This window comes from Penicillium expansum (assembly GCF_000769745.1).
Source record: "Penicillium expansum strain MD-8 chromosome Unknown contig294, whole genome shotgun sequence".
NCBI lineage: Eukaryota > Fungi > Ascomycota > Eurotiomycetes > Eurotiales > Aspergillaceae > Penicillium > Penicillium expansum.
The window spans coordinates 507,784-525,744 of record NW_015971224.1 but is presented as its reverse complement, the minus strand read 5'-3'; the positions used below and the strand labels follow the sequence as shown (position 1 = coordinate 525,744).

General features: G+C 47.5%; 8 protein-coding genes across 8 annotated transcripts; 5 read left to right on the top strand and 3 right to left on the bottom strand.

Moving 5' to 3' along the window:
* Positions 1 to 1,077: 1,077 nt before the first annotated feature.
* PEX2_088330 (SDR family oxidoreductase) lies at positions 1,078 to 2,118 on the top strand (the record flags this gene model as incomplete). The annotated part of the gene is made up of 5 exons (XM_016746103.1): positions 1,078 to 1,382; positions 1,448 to 1,757; positions 1,814 to 1,869; positions 1,922 to 2,030; positions 2,086 to 2,118. The coding sequence occupies 5 exons, from the start codon at positions 1,078 to 1,080 to the stop codon at positions 2,116 to 2,118; spliced, it is 813 nt and encodes a 270-aa protein (XP_016601708.1).
* A 413-nt stretch (positions 2,119 to 2,531) lies between these two features.
* PEX2_088320 (uncharacterized protein) lies at positions 2,532 to 3,791 on the top strand (the record flags this gene model as incomplete). The annotated part of the gene is made up of 1 exon (XM_016746102.1): positions 2,532 to 3,791. One exon carries the CDS (start codon positions 2,532 to 2,534, stop codon positions 3,789 to 3,791), a length of 1,260 nt encoding a protein of 419 aa, XP_016601707.1.
* Positions 3,792 to 4,240: 449 nt separating this feature from the next.
* On the bottom strand, positions 4,241 to 5,037 carry PEX2_088310 (uncharacterized protein; the record flags this gene model as incomplete). The annotated part of the gene is made up of 3 exons (XM_016746101.1): positions 4,241 to 4,655; positions 4,726 to 4,859; positions 4,918 to 5,037. The coding sequence occupies 3 exons, from the start codon at positions 5,035 to 5,037 to the stop codon at positions 4,241 to 4,243; spliced, it is 669 nt and encodes a 222-aa protein (XP_016601706.1).
* A 483-nt stretch (positions 5,038 to 5,520) lies between these two features.
* Positions 5,521 to 6,831, bottom strand: PEX2_088300 (amidohydrolase family protein; the record flags this gene model as incomplete). Its single annotated transcript, XM_016746100.1, has 1 exon — positions 5,521 to 6,831. The coding sequence occupies one exon, from the start codon at positions 6,829 to 6,831 to the stop codon at positions 5,521 to 5,523; it is 1,311 nt and encodes a 436-aa protein (XP_016601705.1).
* A 1,338-nt stretch (positions 6,832 to 8,169) lies between these two features.
* PEX2_088290 (uncharacterized protein) lies at positions 8,170 to 9,424 on the top strand (the record flags this gene model as incomplete). Its single annotated transcript, XM_016746099.1, has 2 exons — positions 8,170 to 8,505; positions 8,570 to 9,424. 2 exons carry the CDS (start codon positions 8,170 to 8,172, stop codon positions 9,422 to 9,424), a joined length of 1,191 nt encoding a protein of 396 aa, XP_016601704.1.
* Positions 9,425 to 10,406: 982 nt separating this feature from the next.
* PEX2_088280 (NACHT nucleoside triphosphatase) lies at positions 10,407 to 13,739 on the top strand (the record flags this gene model as incomplete). The annotated part of the gene is made up of 3 exons (XM_016746098.1): positions 10,407 to 11,430; positions 11,520 to 12,366; positions 12,422 to 13,739. The coding sequence occupies 3 exons, from the start codon at positions 10,407 to 10,409 to the stop codon at positions 13,737 to 13,739; spliced, it is 3,189 nt and encodes a 1,062-aa protein (XP_016601703.1).
* Positions 13,740 to 14,990: 1,251 nt separating this feature from the next.
* Positions 14,991 to 15,842, top strand: PEX2_088270 (shikimate dehydrogenase family protein; the record flags this gene model as incomplete). Its single annotated transcript, XM_016746097.1, has 3 exons — positions 14,991 to 15,128; positions 15,197 to 15,317; positions 15,460 to 15,842. 3 exons carry the CDS (start codon positions 14,991 to 14,993, stop codon positions 15,840 to 15,842), a joined length of 642 nt encoding a protein of 213 aa, XP_016601702.1.
* Positions 15,843 to 16,044: 202 nt separating this feature from the next.
* On the bottom strand, positions 16,045 to 16,596 carry PEX2_088260 (uncharacterized protein; the record flags this gene model as incomplete). Its single annotated transcript, XM_016746096.1, has 1 exon — positions 16,045 to 16,596. The coding sequence occupies one exon, from the start codon at positions 16,594 to 16,596 to the stop codon at positions 16,045 to 16,047; it is 552 nt and encodes a 183-aa protein (XP_016601701.1).
* Between the last annotated feature and the right edge of the window lie 1,365 nt (positions 16,597 to 17,961).

The window sequence follows — 17,961 nt, the reverse complement described above, 5'->3', positions numbered from 1 at the left end:
CATGAGCATAACGTCAATTTTCGCGACTCTTCAACTAAACAAAGGGAATACAAAAAAATGGAAGCTATGATATACATATCGTTCAGTCAGAGCCTCCTGAGGTATACCGCACCTAAATATTGTACGTAAACTTCTGACCATTGTCTTGCTTCAAGCATACACACATGCATGTACTTTATCAGTCTTATCAAGATATATATACTAGGTAATCGAAACTTCCGGGGTTTATTTACGCTACTTAACTTCCTATACTCTTCACAACTACTGCAAGAGTTAAGAAACAACCCAAGGCGCCGCTCACCCGGCTAATATTCCTATATAGGGTTAGGTATAATAGTCAGTAGCTGATCCTACCGATGTGGACAACAATGACCCTTTAGTTATTGGCGAGCATGTATACTTTTTAGGTTTTCCCATTTCCCTACCAAATTACCCACTTACCCAGTATACGGGCTTATATACAGCACCTAAGCAAAAATCGGCACTTTTACGTGCTGCTTATGGTTTGTATCTAGCCTTCCAAGTTTATGGTCACATTAAGCAAGGTATCACTATATAATCTGTAATGATAGCTGTTTATCCATGGATGGATAGATCATAGGAGATTTAGGCATTTGCTACCTACATGTATATATTCTAAATTACCTTCAGGGCTACCTACCCGGGGACCGCCCGTAAAAGGTGGCTTGCTAATTTGCTGCAAGGGGGGTAAAATTACTCCTATTGTCGTAGTGGTTGGATTCATCACCCAAAGGGCCAATCAACACAGCGAATGTTTGGGGTGCTTGGCGGGGTTATATCGAGATAAGGAATCGGCCTTCTCGCCGCGGGGCCGGCGATTACATAACACGAGATGACGCCAGAGTCCCCGCAGTCGTTCGTGATTCTTCTATTTATTTTGCGTTCGACCTCTCATTTCCCATTGAAAAATAGAGACCTCGATCCATGAGCCACCTGCGAGCTTGCATCAGATCAATTGGACACTTTCGACGGCTCCCACACCCCTTTACATCCCCAGCTCTCTCCACAAACCCCTCCTTCCCTCTCACGGCCTACCAAACTTCTATCCGACGCACCATGGCTTCCGCAATGGCAAAGCGCCTCGAAGGCAAGACTATCGTCGTTACTGGCGCCTCATCCGGTATTGGAAAGAGTACTGCCAAGGAGTTCGCCCGCACGTCGCCCAAAAACCTGAAGTTGATCCTTACCGCGCGCCGCATCGACACACTGAAGGAGGTCGCAGCGGAGATCACAAAGGAAGTTGGCGATGGTGTCCAGGTTCTTCCCGTCAAGCTGGATGTCAGCAACCCGGAGGAAGTCAGCAACTTTGTTTCCTCCCTGCCCGAGGAGTTCAGGGAGATTGACATCCTTGTCAACAACGCGTGAGTCATACACATGAAATTAAAATAATTGGTATGCATGATTGATACTGATATTCACGGTGTAGTGGCTTGGTCAAGGGTGTCGCCCAGGCACCTGAAATCGCTGCCGAGGATATCAAGGTCATGTTTGACACCAACGTCACCGGTCTCATTAACATGACCCAGGCCATCCTGCCCATTTTCAAGAAGCGCTCTGAGGGTGGCCGTGGTGATATTATCAACATTGGCAGTATTGCCGGTCGCGAGCCTTACTCTGGTGGCAGCATCTACTGCGCCACCAAGGCTGCTGTCCGCTCCTTCACTGACGCGTTGAGGAAGGAGCTCATCGCCACGAGAATTCGTGTTATTGAAATCGATCCTGGTCAAGTTGAGACGGTATGGTTATATTATACATTTGGAATCCTGGGTATGAAGCTAACATCTGTGATTAGGAGTTCTCTGTCGTGCGTTTCAGTGGAGACAAGGCCAAGGCTGATGCTGTCTACAAGTAGGTCATGCCAAATAGACTGAAAGAACACAGTAAAACTAACCACTCGCAGGGGCGTCGAGCCATTGACCGGTGATGACATCGCTGAGATTATTGTCTTTGCGGCTGGTCGTCGTGAGAATGTTGTGATCGCTGATACCCTGGTCTTCCCTAGCCACCAAGTAAGCTTGTTTTGCGGTTAAATTTTCGGATGGACAGGTTCTAATTATTTTATAGGCTGCCGCTGGCGTCATGCACCGCAAGTCTTAACTTACATGCTACGAGTCCAAATAAATATTGAGAGGGGTTAAGATAGCACTCGTTGTACATGTTCCAATGCCTCATGTTTTGTGATGACAATAGCGGTTAGGGTGGCATACTGGAGTCGCCCATAGATGACTAAGGCTAAACAAATAAAACGAACATATCTACTCCGTACGTAGTGGAGAATCCTCAAGAGTTACGCTGACAAGTTCTGTCGAGGGTGTGGTCGATTTGCGAATGGCTATTGGGTCAGCTAGTTGGTCCGATGGGGGCCATACCTCGCCTTGCCCCCAATATGCGAATTTTGTACTCGCCATCTGTTTCAGGCACTAAGGGAATACAGATAAGGCTTTCAGAATATACTTAAAACAGTCTATATACACTATCTCGGGCTATTGAAAAACCGCATCAAATACATTATGTCTCGATGCGATACCCGTGGGGATGATAACCTCAAATTTGATGTCGCTGCACCGACGGGGTGGTCTTTCGCCCCCGGCGACACCATCATCGGTAATCTCGTGCGCCGAGCACATATTGTCACCCCTGAAGCTACAGTGACGCTTACGCTGTCGGGTCGCATACACAGCCAACTTACACCCCGGGATAAAGAGAGACAGGTGTCGGATGACTGGCACCTACTTTATCCAAGGGAGGAAGTTATATTCCGCGGACCTCTACATCTACCGGAGGGAAGCAACAAATCACTCAGCTGGTCTTTCTCGCTGCAAATCCCTCCCAAGCCCGTTGATATGCTGGGAAAAAAGCGTGCACAAGCTGGTAGCTTTGTCGCGCTCGATGGAGACCAGACCACTCATCATCCACTGCCAGGAACTTTCACCACATTAGGCAGCGACTCCAGCCTCGCGTCCGGGTGTTTTATCGAGTATTATCTGAGCGCCAAATTAAAGTACAACTTCGGATCGTCCCAAGTTTGTTCTGCTACTTGGAAGGTGGACATCAGGCATCCAGTCGAGTTGGTCGAGAAGAGCCAGTTCGAGCAGGTCACTCACTTATCCATCGAGGGTAAAGTTCAAAGCCAGCGGCTACTGGTAGCCATGAGCGATGCAAAGTTATCCCTAAAGCAAAAAACACAGAAGCTTTTCGGATCTTCCAAAGTCCCCAAGTTCTACTACCGGATCGACCTCACATTCCCTCGCATTCTGAAACTCGGCGATTCCCAGAATCTTCCTCTCGTGCTAAACATCGCGCCTATTGAGGATAATACTAGCGACTCACTCAAGGGCACCCCACAGGAAGCTCAGATCAACTGGATCAAATTGTCCCTGGTCAATTACACGCACATTATCGTCACAGATCGCCCTCCATTCGGAACTGTTCACAGGGATAGGCATCGGTTCTCACTTGACCTGCATCTCGAAAAGGCATTTGATAGTCTCGAATCTCCATTGATATTGCCTCTGGGACACCAAAACGCACCCATCGATATCGGGGACATGTTCCAGCTTGTTCTACACTCAACCGGCCTGACTTCTTCTGGTTTGCGTCTCCATCATCTAGCCCCCATTTATCCCGACTTTGTCACATATAACATCAAGCACACTCATGCTATAGACTGGAAGATCTCGGTCACAATTGCTGGAGAGACCCAAATATTTAACAAGAGTGTGCCTTTAAAGGTGCTCAAAGAAACACAAACATGTGAATTTCCTGCTTGACGAATCCCTACATTGTACGCTTGTTTATCATTTTGAATGGGAACGAGTATTTTGTACAAACTGGCTACAGTGGATCGACGGAGGTAGAGGGTAGAATGTGTTTTTTTGGTATACACTCATGTCGGCGAGGACGCCACCTAGATATTCCCTACTTTTAATGAGCCATGTCTGTCGAGGAACCACATTGGCGATGACTCGACGTAGCGTTCCACAAATGGATACCATCTTTACAAATCCCCTCATATTCTAGTTATGATTACCAAGTACATATCTGACCCGAAACAATATGAATCCAAATTCGGTCGACAAGATCCAAGTAAATAAAACAATCACGCTTCGTATATTGCATAGTATACATGAGAAAGATACATATCTATAATGAGGTAGAGAGGCGTGAGCCGGGCCACGGCTATTGGCATCCACGCTCATTCCCAAAAATAACCCTAGTATCAGAGAGCGACAAGGGCCAGTGCAGCAGCAACACCACCGGCAGCCCAGCGCGCGTTTCCAGTAATCATGGGCATAGCAGCGTTACCAGACTCAGTATGACTGGTGGCAGCAGCGCTGCTGCTATCCGAGGAAGTGCCAGCAGCAGCGGCAGTGCCAGTGCTAGTACCAGTAGCGGTGCTATCGGAAGTAGAAGCCGATGTAGTCGAAGCAGCGGTAGAAGCCGAGACGGATGCACCAGTGGTGGCAGAACCGCTATCAGTTCCAGTTGCGGTGATCGTGACAGGCATCAATGCGCCACCGGGAATATCTGTGATAGCGATGGCTGAGTTCCACGTGGAGGTCGTGCCATGCTCGTCAAAGGTTGCGCCGCACTTGGCGCTTGTGGCATCATACTTGCAGCTTTCAGCGATAGTGCTATTTCAGGAAAGGATCAGCTATGATTGTGGGGGGGATAAGTGGATTCTTTGTAGGGCTGGATACTCACATATTATCCATGCCGTATGACAAGCTGACGGTTGAAGAGCCTTGGTTCACGGTCATGCCAGCGGGGGGAAGGCCGCAGTCGTCGGAATCAACGTCGGCAGGACATTTGATAAAATATTTGGTCATGGAACCGCTCTGGAACAATATCAATTAGTCTTCTATGTTAAATCAATAGAGGTGTGATTGCGCATACAGTTCCAATGACCTTGCCCTCGATTTGTTGCTGGTCGAACCCGGGTAGGAAAAGAGTGACTGTCTCGGCAGCGATAGCGGCAGTGGCACCGGCCAAGAGAGCGAGAGATTGGACACGCATGTTGTATTAGAATAAATTAACGAATGTAAGGGTAGTCAAACGAGCGACAAAAATCGAAATTGTATATATGAAAAGAAGACAGAATGGATTTGAGAGATGCAGCGCCTTCATTTAAGATAAGAAATTATTTCAGGGTCTCTCATAAGCACTAAGCAAGGTTCCAGTTTAGTTTGGACGGAACAGCCTAGAGCCCATTTCGTATAATGCACGGATGGCCTTCAGATATCGTCTTTCTATTGGCTAATTTATCATACACTAGTCAATTAATGGGTATCCTCTAGCCTATTTAGGAACCAGCGTGGGCGTAGTCTCGGCAAAAGTTATACCGCTATACCTAATTAGGACATTTGAAGCCCCCTACTCCGTACTTGCCGTGGCTGTAAAAATAGCCTTGGAGTCATTCTCAGTTGGTAGCCCCAACTACAAAGGTAAAATTCTGCCTTTTCAAGAGAGGGCTCGAGGCAAATTGTGTGTAATTTATACTCATATCACAGGAAATTTCCATGATGCCCAAGACAAGCTGGAAGGGGCGGAATTTGGTTTTTGCGGCCATTGCTCAACACCCCCGATGAAAACCGAGTTGATGTTTTCCACACCCGCTGAGAATACCAACGCAGACATTGGGTCGGTAAGCCTCCAGGTGGTTGGGGGCTCAAGAAGAATCATATCAGCTTGCTTTCCCACTTCGAGACTGCCGACCTTTTCTGAGATTCCCAACACCCCAGCTGCTCCTAGAGTGTGCATATAAAGGACTTCACGTGTTGTGAGTACGGAAAGATCCTGATATTTCCCTCGAACAGAGTAAAGACCCATTCGCATATTCTCGAACGGGTCGCAACGGTCACTACTGGCCTCGCCGTCAACACCCAACCCAATGTGAATGTTGTGTTTCAAATATTCGGGAATATCCGCAATACCCGATCCGAGACGGCCGTTGGACATTGGATTCCAACTCACGCTCATGCCTGCATGACCAGCTTCCTCGAGCATTGAAGTTGTGGTATGTAGGAAATGTCCCAATATGAGTCGCCGGTTAAGAAGACCGGCATCTTTAAGCCATTGCCACCGGGCCTGCTCCGTCTCTATGTCCTGTGATTGAGGATTTTCGAGATAATGAAGGTGCCCATGCAAATTCAGCTTGCACATGATTTCGGCTTCCGCATGAGTGCTCATATTCTCCTTGTACATAATTCCGTGATTTGCAACCATGGTTCCAAGATATTTTCCAGTGTTCTCAAACGTAGAGGCCCACTCCAGAAACTTCTGAGTTCGCATAAAGGCTTGCTTTCTAGACCATTTAGGGGTCATCGCCCCTATGTTGAATCCGTGTATAAAGCGAATTCCAGAATCTAGAGCGCCGGCAAATTGAGCACGGTCTGCCAAGCCATCCCGGAACCTTGGTGAGTAAGTGAAGTTGAAGGCAGTTGTAATCCCTTTTCGCACATGAGAGCTCGCTCCTTGGATTGTAAGATTGTAGAAATCTTGGGTGGTCAATCTCATTGCAGGCTCATAAATAGCCTCCGACCACTCGTTGACAGTTTTATCCGACGCTTGACCGGGAAAGGCACTTTGCCAGAAATGACTGTGCGCTGATATGAACCCTGGTATTAACCATTTACCAGTGGCATCGATTACTATGTCGGCTTCCATATTATCTTCGTCTATCTCGTTTCCAATGTAGGTAATTTCCCCATTGTGTGACACGAGCACATCAGCAGTGAAAGGCTCCTGGTCGGAGTGGACAGACACCAGAAGAGGCTTTTTGAATGCGATCAAATTTTTAGCACGCGCCATGCTGCAATGTTGACTTTATTGAATACCTATATCCAAAGTTGTAGTTGTGTTGACGGGAAGCAGTGACGATGAGCTGTTAAAGAGGCAGGGCTGTGCTCTACGGACATGGTATATTAAGCAAGCGGATCCACCCTAGACTGACATGCCCCTCCGCACCCCCGTCCTCTGGGAAAGGTCCTCTTCATTGCTCCGAAGATGGCGAGAAAGGGTGCTTAAATATCCTAAGCAACACAAGACGTGCCGAATTGAGACTTATACCAGGTAATGTCAATGGCAGCAATAAAGGAAATTTCCACCAATCTAAGCCCTTCGCGGAGTGCCTCGCCAGTACGGAGTACCCTCAATCTTAAACTGCCCCCTTTTGTCACGGAATTCAAAGGATTTCCTGTCACTGTTGACCCTTTTTTCCCTTCTTTTTTTGAAATCCAATTTGATGGGCATTTTGGCGTTTTAGCACTTATCCAGTATTACCGATTTGTGGTGCGGGGACTTGTTATCGGATGAGATATTCTTTGTACTTCGCGTGGACTTCATGCTTGATTCATTTTCTGTTAGGGTATATATATGGTGTCAAACAATAAACTCAACTGATGTCTTAATTCTAGAGTCATCGCTATTGCTGCATCTTGTAGCCTACCGGGGGTTCCTCTCATTTATTGTTTTATCTTGCTCACTTCATGGATGGCTCTGAGTCAATATAAATGGCGCCGTCGAAACCCATTTCTGCGCAGACTGATGCAATTTATCCCCCTGTAATTTGGTCCGGAGCTCCGCAAACAGCGCTGGACCCTGAGTTGCTACATTCAAGGTGGCTTGATTGATAGCCATGTGCCCCTAAGCCCCGCCCAGCCGGCAGGGTGGTTGGCTAAACTTAATTGCCAAGCTTCAAAGGGAGTAATGCTAAGCGATTAGTTAGTGTCCTTTTCTTCACGAGCCAACCATGCGTATCTGAAGTGAAGTGCATAAGGTGTTTGAGAAAAGGCTACCCATCGTGGCTGATGCCACAGGTGATCATTTCCCACCGAACTTCCAAGTTATCTCTCCCGAAGGTTCCCCCCGCTGCAACCTGATTCGAGGACAGTCGTTCGCGACAACGGCTGCGCGAACACAACTCCCATATAGGCTCAGTTTTATACCGGAAACTCCTTGGCAAGGCATATTTCTACCTTGGCGTAAACTACAAAGAAAAGCTCCGACTTCTTCTATTCTATAAAGGAGCGTCATGCGAACCTTCTCTGTAGCAGCGCACTAAACCAACCACCCAAGAGCGAAAAGTATCGCTGCTACAAGATATAGAAACTATTATTCACATCAATCGACTATTGTCCTACCGACGCAATGGCAGGAAAGATCGATGTTAACAATAAGGTCTATAAGTTGGCCGCCATGCCCTTTATTTTGGAACGCAAGGGCGACTATGATGAAGCCATCACCGTCTACAAGAACGCCATAACTGTTTTGGATGGAGCAGTTAAAATATACAAGAAAGGAAATGTCCCCAAAATCAACAGAAAAATGTTTGAGAGACAGGTCCAAGTTCATCGAGAACGCCTAGCCTATCTCGAAAACCTAAAGGGCAAGGGCAGTTTCGATGGTATAATATTGCCTCCGACGATTTTGGATGCGATGGAGGAGATCGAGGACGAGGACGGAAAGACTTGGTCCTTGACCCAAGTAAGCCACATACTCCAGGACATGGCACACCTCTTTCAGATAACTGATTCTTGTCGACTGCCAGATCCGCAGAGATCTTAATACTTTCCGCGGAGACGATCCCAGTCAATCTACAAAGGATATCAGCGTAGCGCCAGCCCATCTCCAACCATTACTCAATACCGACACCTCGCAACGACCATTCTTCTCGCTGACCCTCTCTCCCTCGGCGCCGACGATCACTTATCGCATTACACATTCCTCGGAGCTGGTCAGCCTGGGTCTGCGCTCATATTGGTTTTTCGTCAAAGACGCGACCAACACACACGTCTTATACGCCCTCCAATTTGTCTGGAGCAACGAAGCACCCATCGTCGAGACGGTCCTCCGGCGTGCCGGAGAATTCTTACCTCAAATTGGGGCGACGAGTGTGAAACTACAGAAGACAAAAGGTGGCAGTTTCCGGATGATAACGCGGACAATACCCGACATGGGCGCAATAACCGAGATTCCGGATGGAGAGATGCAGCGAAAGGATTGGTCCCCGCGACGATTTGAATACGGAGGGCGCAATTTCGTGTGGAAGAGTGCAGCAGCAGAAGGGAAGAAGGAAGGTGGGATGTTTGGGAGCTTTGGCTTCGCTTGGGAGACTTTGTATGAGACGAAGCGTGTATGGGCTAAAAGTGGAAGTAGGACTGGGAAGATGGAAGATGAAATTGTTGGTCCCAGGCTGTGCTGGGGAGAGAAGAAGGGGGCAAACGGTGCGGAGCAAAGCATTCACATGATCGGTGGTTTGGATTTGTATTTCAGAGAGCATTTGCTCGCGGTCCAGTTGTCGAGGTTAGCTCGTGTCAGCTATCCCCCACAGAAGGATACCAAGGGGATCGAAGCAGCATCAGCTGGCGTGGGTTGGCTCTCGATTATTTCGGATTTGGCATGAAATCCTGGCGAGTCTTAAATTTCCTTTTCGCTACATATATTTCTCTTTGTGATACGGAGTTGTGCTTTTTAGTTGCGGTGAAGAAGCGAATTAACACCATTTCAATGGGCCATCATCTGATTGCTGTGGTTGGGCCTCAGGAGGTCAATCGTCCGGTGGTTGTTGAAGTTGCTCCAAAAATTTCTTATCCAAATTTCCAGCGTAAAAGCCTAACTTTTATGCAAAGAGAGGCTATTGCCTAGAAAAGGTCAACATGTACGGAGTACCTTGTGTCCCATTACTATATGTTGTATGGAGTTCGGAACGGCACGCCCCTCTGTTCGAGGGGTAACCTGTTACCACGTGGACCAATAGTATCTCTTACCGCCCTGCGGCTGAGTTTCAGTTCAGACCCCCGGGGCCCAAATATCAACTCACTGACTGAATCAGGAAGAAGGGCCAATCAAGAGGAAGACGCCCATTTAATATTCAACTCTACATCCATATATTCTCTATTAGGGCCCTTCATTTTAAAATATCTTTTTAGGGCCCTATTAGGATTCGGGATTTAGGGGATTTAGGGACTGTAGTATCTATTTAATAGCGTTGAAATTTTGGGTCTCCCTCAGCTGATAGCCACGGCGGCTATGATACGTGCCTAATACATGACTGCGTACGGAGTATTTGGGGCTGAGAAGGCTATAGATTCTGTCTGCCATGCTGTCCCTCCTCTTCCATCGTCGAGATAAGTGCAAATCTATCGATTCTTCTACTGCTTCCCGGTGTCTTTCCAGGATTATTTTGCCAGTGACTCGGGCCTTTGGCAGCTTTAGTCCTGCGTGGCAACTGGCAAAGCTGCACCTTTGGACTTACAGTGATAAGAAAACACGCCAGAGTCACGTCTCCGTCTCTTCTCGTGTGACTACGACAGAGACGAAGCGCACAATTCTATCTTTCCATCCACCTATCCTATCCGGCAGCCTAATGCGCTTCCTTCCGCATCATGGCATCCCACAACAACCTCGACAGCCCCGACTCTTATCAAATCGCTTGGATTGCTGCTCTTCCCATCGAGCGGGCCGCTGCAGAAGCGATGCTCGATGAGGAACATACAGCTCCAACCAGCTTCACTAGACACCAAGCCGATACGAATGTTTATACGTGGGGTTGTATGGGAGAGCATAACATTGTTATTGCCTCTCTGGCCTCTGGAGCATACGGAACCACCTCGGCTGCGACCACGGCTTCGAGCCTCATTGCCTCTTTGCCATCTGTTCGTGTTGGTCTTATGGTCGGTATAGGCGGCGGCATCGCCCGCCCGGACGAGGACTATGATATCCGGCTGGGTGACGTTGTCGTGAGCCAGCCCAGTGGGACCACAGGCGGCGTCTGCCAGTACGACTTGATCAAAGCAAAGCCTGGTGATAAACGTGAGCTTAAAGGCTTCCTTGGACGGCCTCCCACGGTCCTTCTCAATGCACTTAGTAAAATCCAGGCCTACCACGAGCGAAAAGACTCTAAGATTCCCTGCTTCCTTCAAGAAATGCTAGAGAAGAACCCGAAGATGGGTAAGAGAACTAAGCAAAGCCCTGGCTTTATTCACCAAGGCTTCGACAACGACCGCCTCTTTAAAGCTCTATGCAATCATATCCCCGGCCCGGACTGTCGGGGCTGTGATAAGGCTGATGAGGTTCAACGCGATACTCGAGACACTACCAACCCCGATATTCACTATGGGACTATCGCATCCGGCAACACACTCGTCAAAGACGCTGCTGCTCGCGATCGGATTGTTGCTGACATCGGCGAGGATTGTATATGCTTTGAGATGGAAGCGGCCGGCCTAATGAACCACTTTCCCTGTCTTGTGATCCGAGGGATTTGCGACTACGCCGATGCTCACAAGAATGATCAATGGCAACGCTACGCCTCGGCAACCGCCGCTGCGTATACAAAGGAGCTTCTGTCGTATGTGCCGGTCACGGAGGTCAAAGAGACCAAGAGCGCCCTAGAAGTGATTCAGTCAGGTTAGTTCTTATCTCCTTTACTAGCTAAACTAGCAAATACACAAGACGGTATAACATTTGAAATTAATATACGTCCTAACTGCGATTAGTTAAACGACAGATTAATAGCTTACAACAGACGTCAGTTGCAACGAAAGCTGCAACTGATCATATCAGGTCTAGTCTTCGCACGGATAGGATCAGGAGCTGGCTTTGTCCCCCAAATCCATCTACAAATGCCAACCACGCGAGGACGCTCCGCCATAAGGGGACAGGTGCGTGGCTCCTAGAAAGCCCTATCTTCAAGTCATGGCACTCGGGGTCGCGTCGGCATTTGTGGCTGCACGGGCTTGCGGGATGTGGGAAGACGGTCCTTAGTACGACTGTGCTTGATTATCTCGCGAAGGGAAGCGATGGTCTTATCCTGATCTTCTTCTTCTTTGACTTTGGCGATTCCACAAAGCAGACATGGGATGGCATGCTGCGGTCTTTTGCTTTCCAACTTTACCAAGGCGAGGTGGGCTCTGCTGCTCATCTAGATACTTTATTTAAAACACACCAGGATGGCAGCAGCCAACCTACGACAAAGGCGCTTTCGAATATTGTTTTCAAGATGCTCTCAATCGATAGAAAGGTTTCTATCGTTCTAGATGCATTGGATGAATCAAAAACAAGAAATGATGTCCTTATGTGGATCAAGGAGGTGATATCTAGGCCGGAGTTGTCCCACATCCAGCTACTTTATACCAGTCGACCTGAGTCCGAGTTTCAGCGTTATATTCCCCCTTTGATAGGCGAGGATAACTGCCTATCACTTGAGAAGCAGGCTATTAACTCTGATATACGATCGTGGGTAACGGCACAACTTTCTCAACGACGAGACTTTACAGAGAATCACTTGTCCCAAGATATTCTCGAGAGGATCCGGATAAAGGTTGGCGACGGGGCCGACGGGATGTGAGATGTTCCTACTTCGATTAATATACCGATATTTTACTAACGCCCTACTTAGGTTCAGGTGGGCATTCTGTCAATTAGAAAGCCTAGCTCGATGTCCTCACGAGGCAGCTATTGAGGAAGCTCTTATATCTTTGCCGCCGGATCTAAATTCAACATACCAGCGTATGGTTGCAAGTATACCGACAGAGCTGAAAGATGACGCGATACGTCTCCTACAATTCCTAGTGTACTCTGACCGACCTCTCACGCTGGCCCAAGCTATAGAAATAATAGCGACACAGATCAAAAATGAGTCACAAGGCTTTAACATCAAGCGCCGACTATTTCGCGAGATTGATATTATCAAATACTGTCCCGGCCTAGTGATAGTCGTTCAAGGTACCGCCAAAGAGCTACATCTTGTCCACTTTTCCGTCAAAGAATACCTTCTCGGAGAGAATCATTTCGAGAGTACGACTGCCAGCATTTCCATAACAAAGACGTGCTTGGTGTATCTTACAGATATCACGGGTAGCAACAGAGAGATTAGGCGGGATTTTCCGATGGCAAGGTATACGGCAGAACTTTTGATAGGCCATGCTGCGTTGGCTCAGGCTTCCAATGATATAACTCGACTGACAGTCGATTTTCTTAAAAAGGAAGCAACATTCCAACGATGGACTCGTTTATGTCAGGCTGATTGGATCTGGGATGATAACCCTGGTCCTCCGCGAGGCTCCAGGCTCTACTATGCTTGCTTGCTTAGGCTCGTAGCACCGGCACAACATCTTATTGCTGAGGGAGCAGACGTCAACGCACAGGGCGGTAAGTACAGCAACGCTCTCCAGGCCGCATCAGCTGAAGGGCATCAAGAGATTGTCAAGCTTCTTCTAGACAAAGGAGCAGAAATCAACGCGCAGGGTGGCACCTACGGTAACGCTCTCCAGGCCGCCTCAGCTAGAGGCCATCAACAGATTGTCATACTTCTTTTAGACAAAGGAGCAGATATCAACGCGCAGGGCAGCACCTACGGTAACGCTCTCCAGGCCGCCTCAGCTGGAGGTCATCAAGAGATTATCAAGCTTCTTTTAGACAAAGGAGCAGGTATTAACGCGCAAGGCGGCCGCTATAGTAGCGCTCTCCAGGCCGCCTCAGCTAAAGGCCATCAAGAGATTGTTAAGCTTCTTTTAGACAAAGGAGCAGATATCAACGCGCAGGGCGGCCGCTACGGTAGCGCTCTCCAGGCCGCCTCAGCTAGAGGCTATCAAGAGATTGTCGAAACGCTCCAAATATCAGGCCGGCCTTCAAAGCGGTCCGACTCTAGGACTCCAACCAAGCCGGCGAAGAAGATTCGTCTGATGGACTTTGAACCTCATGATCAAACTCAATAACTCGTGAAATGGCCTTCACCGTGTTGTCCACATTTCGTCTAGCTTTAGGCCTCATCAATACTATCACTTCGCGGATTCTAGGTGTGGCTAATTAAAATTACGATAACCCCAGAAAATTGATACCTCTTAGTAGCAGTCTCTAGTTAGTTATTAAACTAATCTGGATCTGATGACACCCTCCTTGTCAAGAGAGGATCATGTCGAAGTGCGTGGTGTAATGTGGGATGTATTGAGTAGAGAGTTGTAGAAGCTAGGTTCTACAGAACTATGAAATCTCACACCCCCCACAAATATGAAACCATGGAGCTGAGTCCCCCCACGAAGAATTAAACCTAGTCGTTGAAAAGGTTGTTGTAGCGTACGATAGGGTTGCCAAGAAAATTGTTAGCTGTAGTAGGCTTGTTGGTGGGAGTAGAAAGCATTCTGATCGGGAGTTACGTCGAATGGAGAGGTACTTGACGAAGGTGAGGTGCGTTGAATGGGGAGTCACTTGGTGTTGTACATTGTAGGAGAGGTACTTGATAAGGTTGAAGTGAAGTGACCGTTGAGGTAAAGTTAGATTCGCCGGTGAGAAAAGAGACGAGCTTTAAGAGCTTTGGCTCTGCGAACCTAGTTGTTGAAAATATTTCGAGAGTATGGCATGGTCACCACCAAGCCAGCTGTAGTTGGTGACTTCGCAAGGTTGAGAAGGTCATCAATGGGGCATTCAGTTGAATAGAATTTTCAGAGTGTAGTATGCAGTCCTTTTATCCCTCTAATTGTTTCAACTGTGTACCATATATATACTCTCTAAGTGTATTTAATTGACACTTTACAAGAGTATGCTTTGTATACCTAAATTGAAGCATGTCAAATTGAAGTATATACAATTGGAAGATATACCAGTTTAGAGAAGAGAGATCATCTTATGTAGGTCCCTAATTATATATAGAAAGAAAAGTCTCTTACACAAAACAAAGTATGCTTTTTTTTTCCCCTCCACATATATCTAAAAAGATACCCCAAAAGACCATCTAAAAAGACCATCTAAAGGCCGCAAACTTAGCTGACTATTCTTGTATAGAAATAAAAGAGAAGTTGAAAATAGTATACAACGGTGGTCCCAATAGTCGCCCGTAGGCCATGAGACCCATAATCGATTATATTCATAGCCGCAGCGACACATAGTTCGACATCACAGATGCATGTCCAGGAGTTATAACACAGGCAATGAATTATCCTTTGCTCTTTATGCCAATTACTCAAGCCATCATGGTAAAGAACTTCCACATCTTCGGCAAAGGGATATCGTTCAGTGTTTCACCCACCATCCACAGCGCAGGCTTCCAGCACTATGTTCTTCCCTTTACCTATACAATTCACGAGTCCAACAGCATTGACGAAGCTGTTGTATTAATTAAGCGATTCCTTTTGGTGGATTGAGCGTCACAGTGCCACATAAGCTCCAAGTCCACAAGTTCTGTGACGAGCAAATCAAGACTGCCCAATTAATCGGCGCAGTCAACACTCTCACTGTCAAAGGGAATGACAGCGAGCAGAAAATCATCGACGATAACGCATATTGGTCTGGCCTGTACAGTATTGTGACTGAACACTCGACAAAAAACAACATCAACCCAGCACCTGACTAGTGATCGGGCTGGAGGCGCACCAAGAGCCGCACTCTATGCTCTGCACAAAGCTAGAGTGAAACGCATCTATCTTGTTAATCGAACCTTAGCCACCACAGAGAAAGTCAAACACGATTTCAAGTCTGTTTTCGAGATCAAGGTTGTCCCAGGTCTCCAAGCTCTTCCAAAGAAGCCGGAAGTCGTTATCGGCACTGTGTCCGCATATACGACTACAGAAGATCAGTTCTCTTTATTGTTTAGTAATCGAAGTTTGTGTGTCGATGTGTCGTACAAGCCAAGGCAGACGCCGCTTTTGACAGCAGCACAGCAGAATCAAGGGTGGGACACGATTACGGGTGTGGAGGTACTTCTCGCACAGGCATTCGACCAGTTTCTACTCTGGACGGGACTTGAGCCGCCGAGGGAGATTATGGCGGAGGCAGTTGTGGTGTTTGACGACCGGGTTACTATGGCTAAAGGTGGTATGCTTTAGATTTGAAATTTAATACGCTAGATTCGGAAGAATTGACAGGTATAATATGCAATTGCATGTTTGAAAACACTACATAACACACCGGTCAATTAGTGCTTGACACGAGAAATCCTACTCGGGTGATTGGATCATTTGGTCGAATAGATTGGGTGTTCGGCTATTTAGTCCATTGCTTTTGTGTCAATCGATCTTCCTCACAACACTAAGATTCCCCGAGGGAAATTGGCAACTCACGCTGTGTCTTCCATTCTGGTAACCCGCAGATTGTCGAAGATCCAATTGGCTTGGGCCTTTGATAGATACATCGCCCTTGGGACATTCGATTACCCCAATCGCGGATTTCCTGCTCCAAGATGGGCAGGTTATGACAGTTCACTGGAAGCCATCCCGTAGCCGTAGGCTGGATCAGTAGTGCAAGGACGTTCAAAACCCAGAACTTGCTGTTGCTACTTCTTCCGGGGCAGTTGAGACTGCTGTCGTATGACCTTATTACCCTGTCGACGAATGCATGCAAGGGACGAGTGATATCGGCGATACGGAATAGGCCCGTAAGAAGTGGGGTGTTGAAGATTCCACCAGTATACTCATGCTCGGGTCTCAGTCCAGATCTTGTATCTACGACGTGGTATACCATTCCTCCAACGGTGTCCGAGTGGAGGTATAGACCCCAGTAGAACTCATTGGGCTCGGGTGGTTCCTGACGGGCTTGCAGAATGACATACAGTCCGCCGACTTTGAGATCGGCAAAAGACATTTGAAGTTGATTGGCTGATGCTCGGGGTTTTCAACGTTGGGCTTGTTGGCAGGTTGCTTCGTCTGCTTGGGCGTTGGGTAGGCACGAGTTGGGTCGCGCTCATCTTATTTTCACAACGAAGACATATTTTTTACGGTGATTTCTTCAGAGTCGGGTACTTAAATCTCCGACAAATTGGACACGTTGTGTTAATTGTCTCTGCTCATGTGCCCAGGCACTTGTACCCCCATGATCTGTTGCACGTCGAGCGGGATTGGTGATGCCTTCGGTCTCGAGTCAAGTCAAGTGTGATTCGGTCTTTTTCTTAGCCGACAAGTGATTCCGGGGTATCTGTCCGGTTTTTTATCTCATGGGGCAGCTGCAATCCCGAGTTCACGTCCATTGATCTGATTGATAATCTGCACAAAGGCACTCTACGTGGATGGTTCTCTGCGCCTATGAACTTCAATTTGCACTTGGCCGTTGGCATGATATATGTCAATCTCTCCACACTATGTAAGTATATGGTTTGTTGGTTCTAGGGACTTACTTTAGTCGGTGACACGTTTGTGTGACTTGGCAGGTAGGTTTGTCACTAGATATTGGACAACGCCTACCAATTGTTTTTCCTATCACATCACATCGCTTTGTGCGGCTCATTATCAGTCTTCTCATCATGAACTTATTGTAGTTCTTCCTAAGCGCTGCCTCGAAAACAGTCCCTCGTATCACCTACCGGATGCTGACAGATGCATGATCACCAGAGTCATGATCAATCACAGACCGTGCGTCCGTTTGACGGGTCATATCAGGATCAGCCCACTTTACAAATCAAACGGATGCACCGGGGCAGCCTTATTATCAAATCGGGCCTTCTAAGAATAATCTATAGAATACAACACTGAAATTTCAATGCCGACCAACTAACAAAGTAACGTCAGAATTCAATGTCGGCTCTTTTCCAACCTTGAGGCATTTGTTCGAGTCGATCATGCATAATCGTTCCCAGCGCATACTTGGGATTGAGTTCTGTTCATCCATGGGAAAGGAAGCAACAGAGTCACGCCTAGGTCAAGACAGGCATCGCGCCCGGGGAAGAACCGTGGACAAGACAGAAAATCGCGCAAGGAGTTTTTCGAAGGTTTTTAATTTTTTTGCTTTGATAAAGAGTCCAAGAGTATGAAAATATGGCGGGTGAAGCATGTTATAGACAATTATCCAGAGATGGTTCAACGCCCAAATGTGACTCTGCACAATCCTGCGGGGCCGGATCCAAGTCCCAAGCCGCGGGGTTTGTGCCTGTCAGAGCTAAGATAAGCAGATCGTAAGCAGCGGCTCACTTCAAATATAATGAGCCTAGGAGAACATAAAAGAAGAATTATGGAA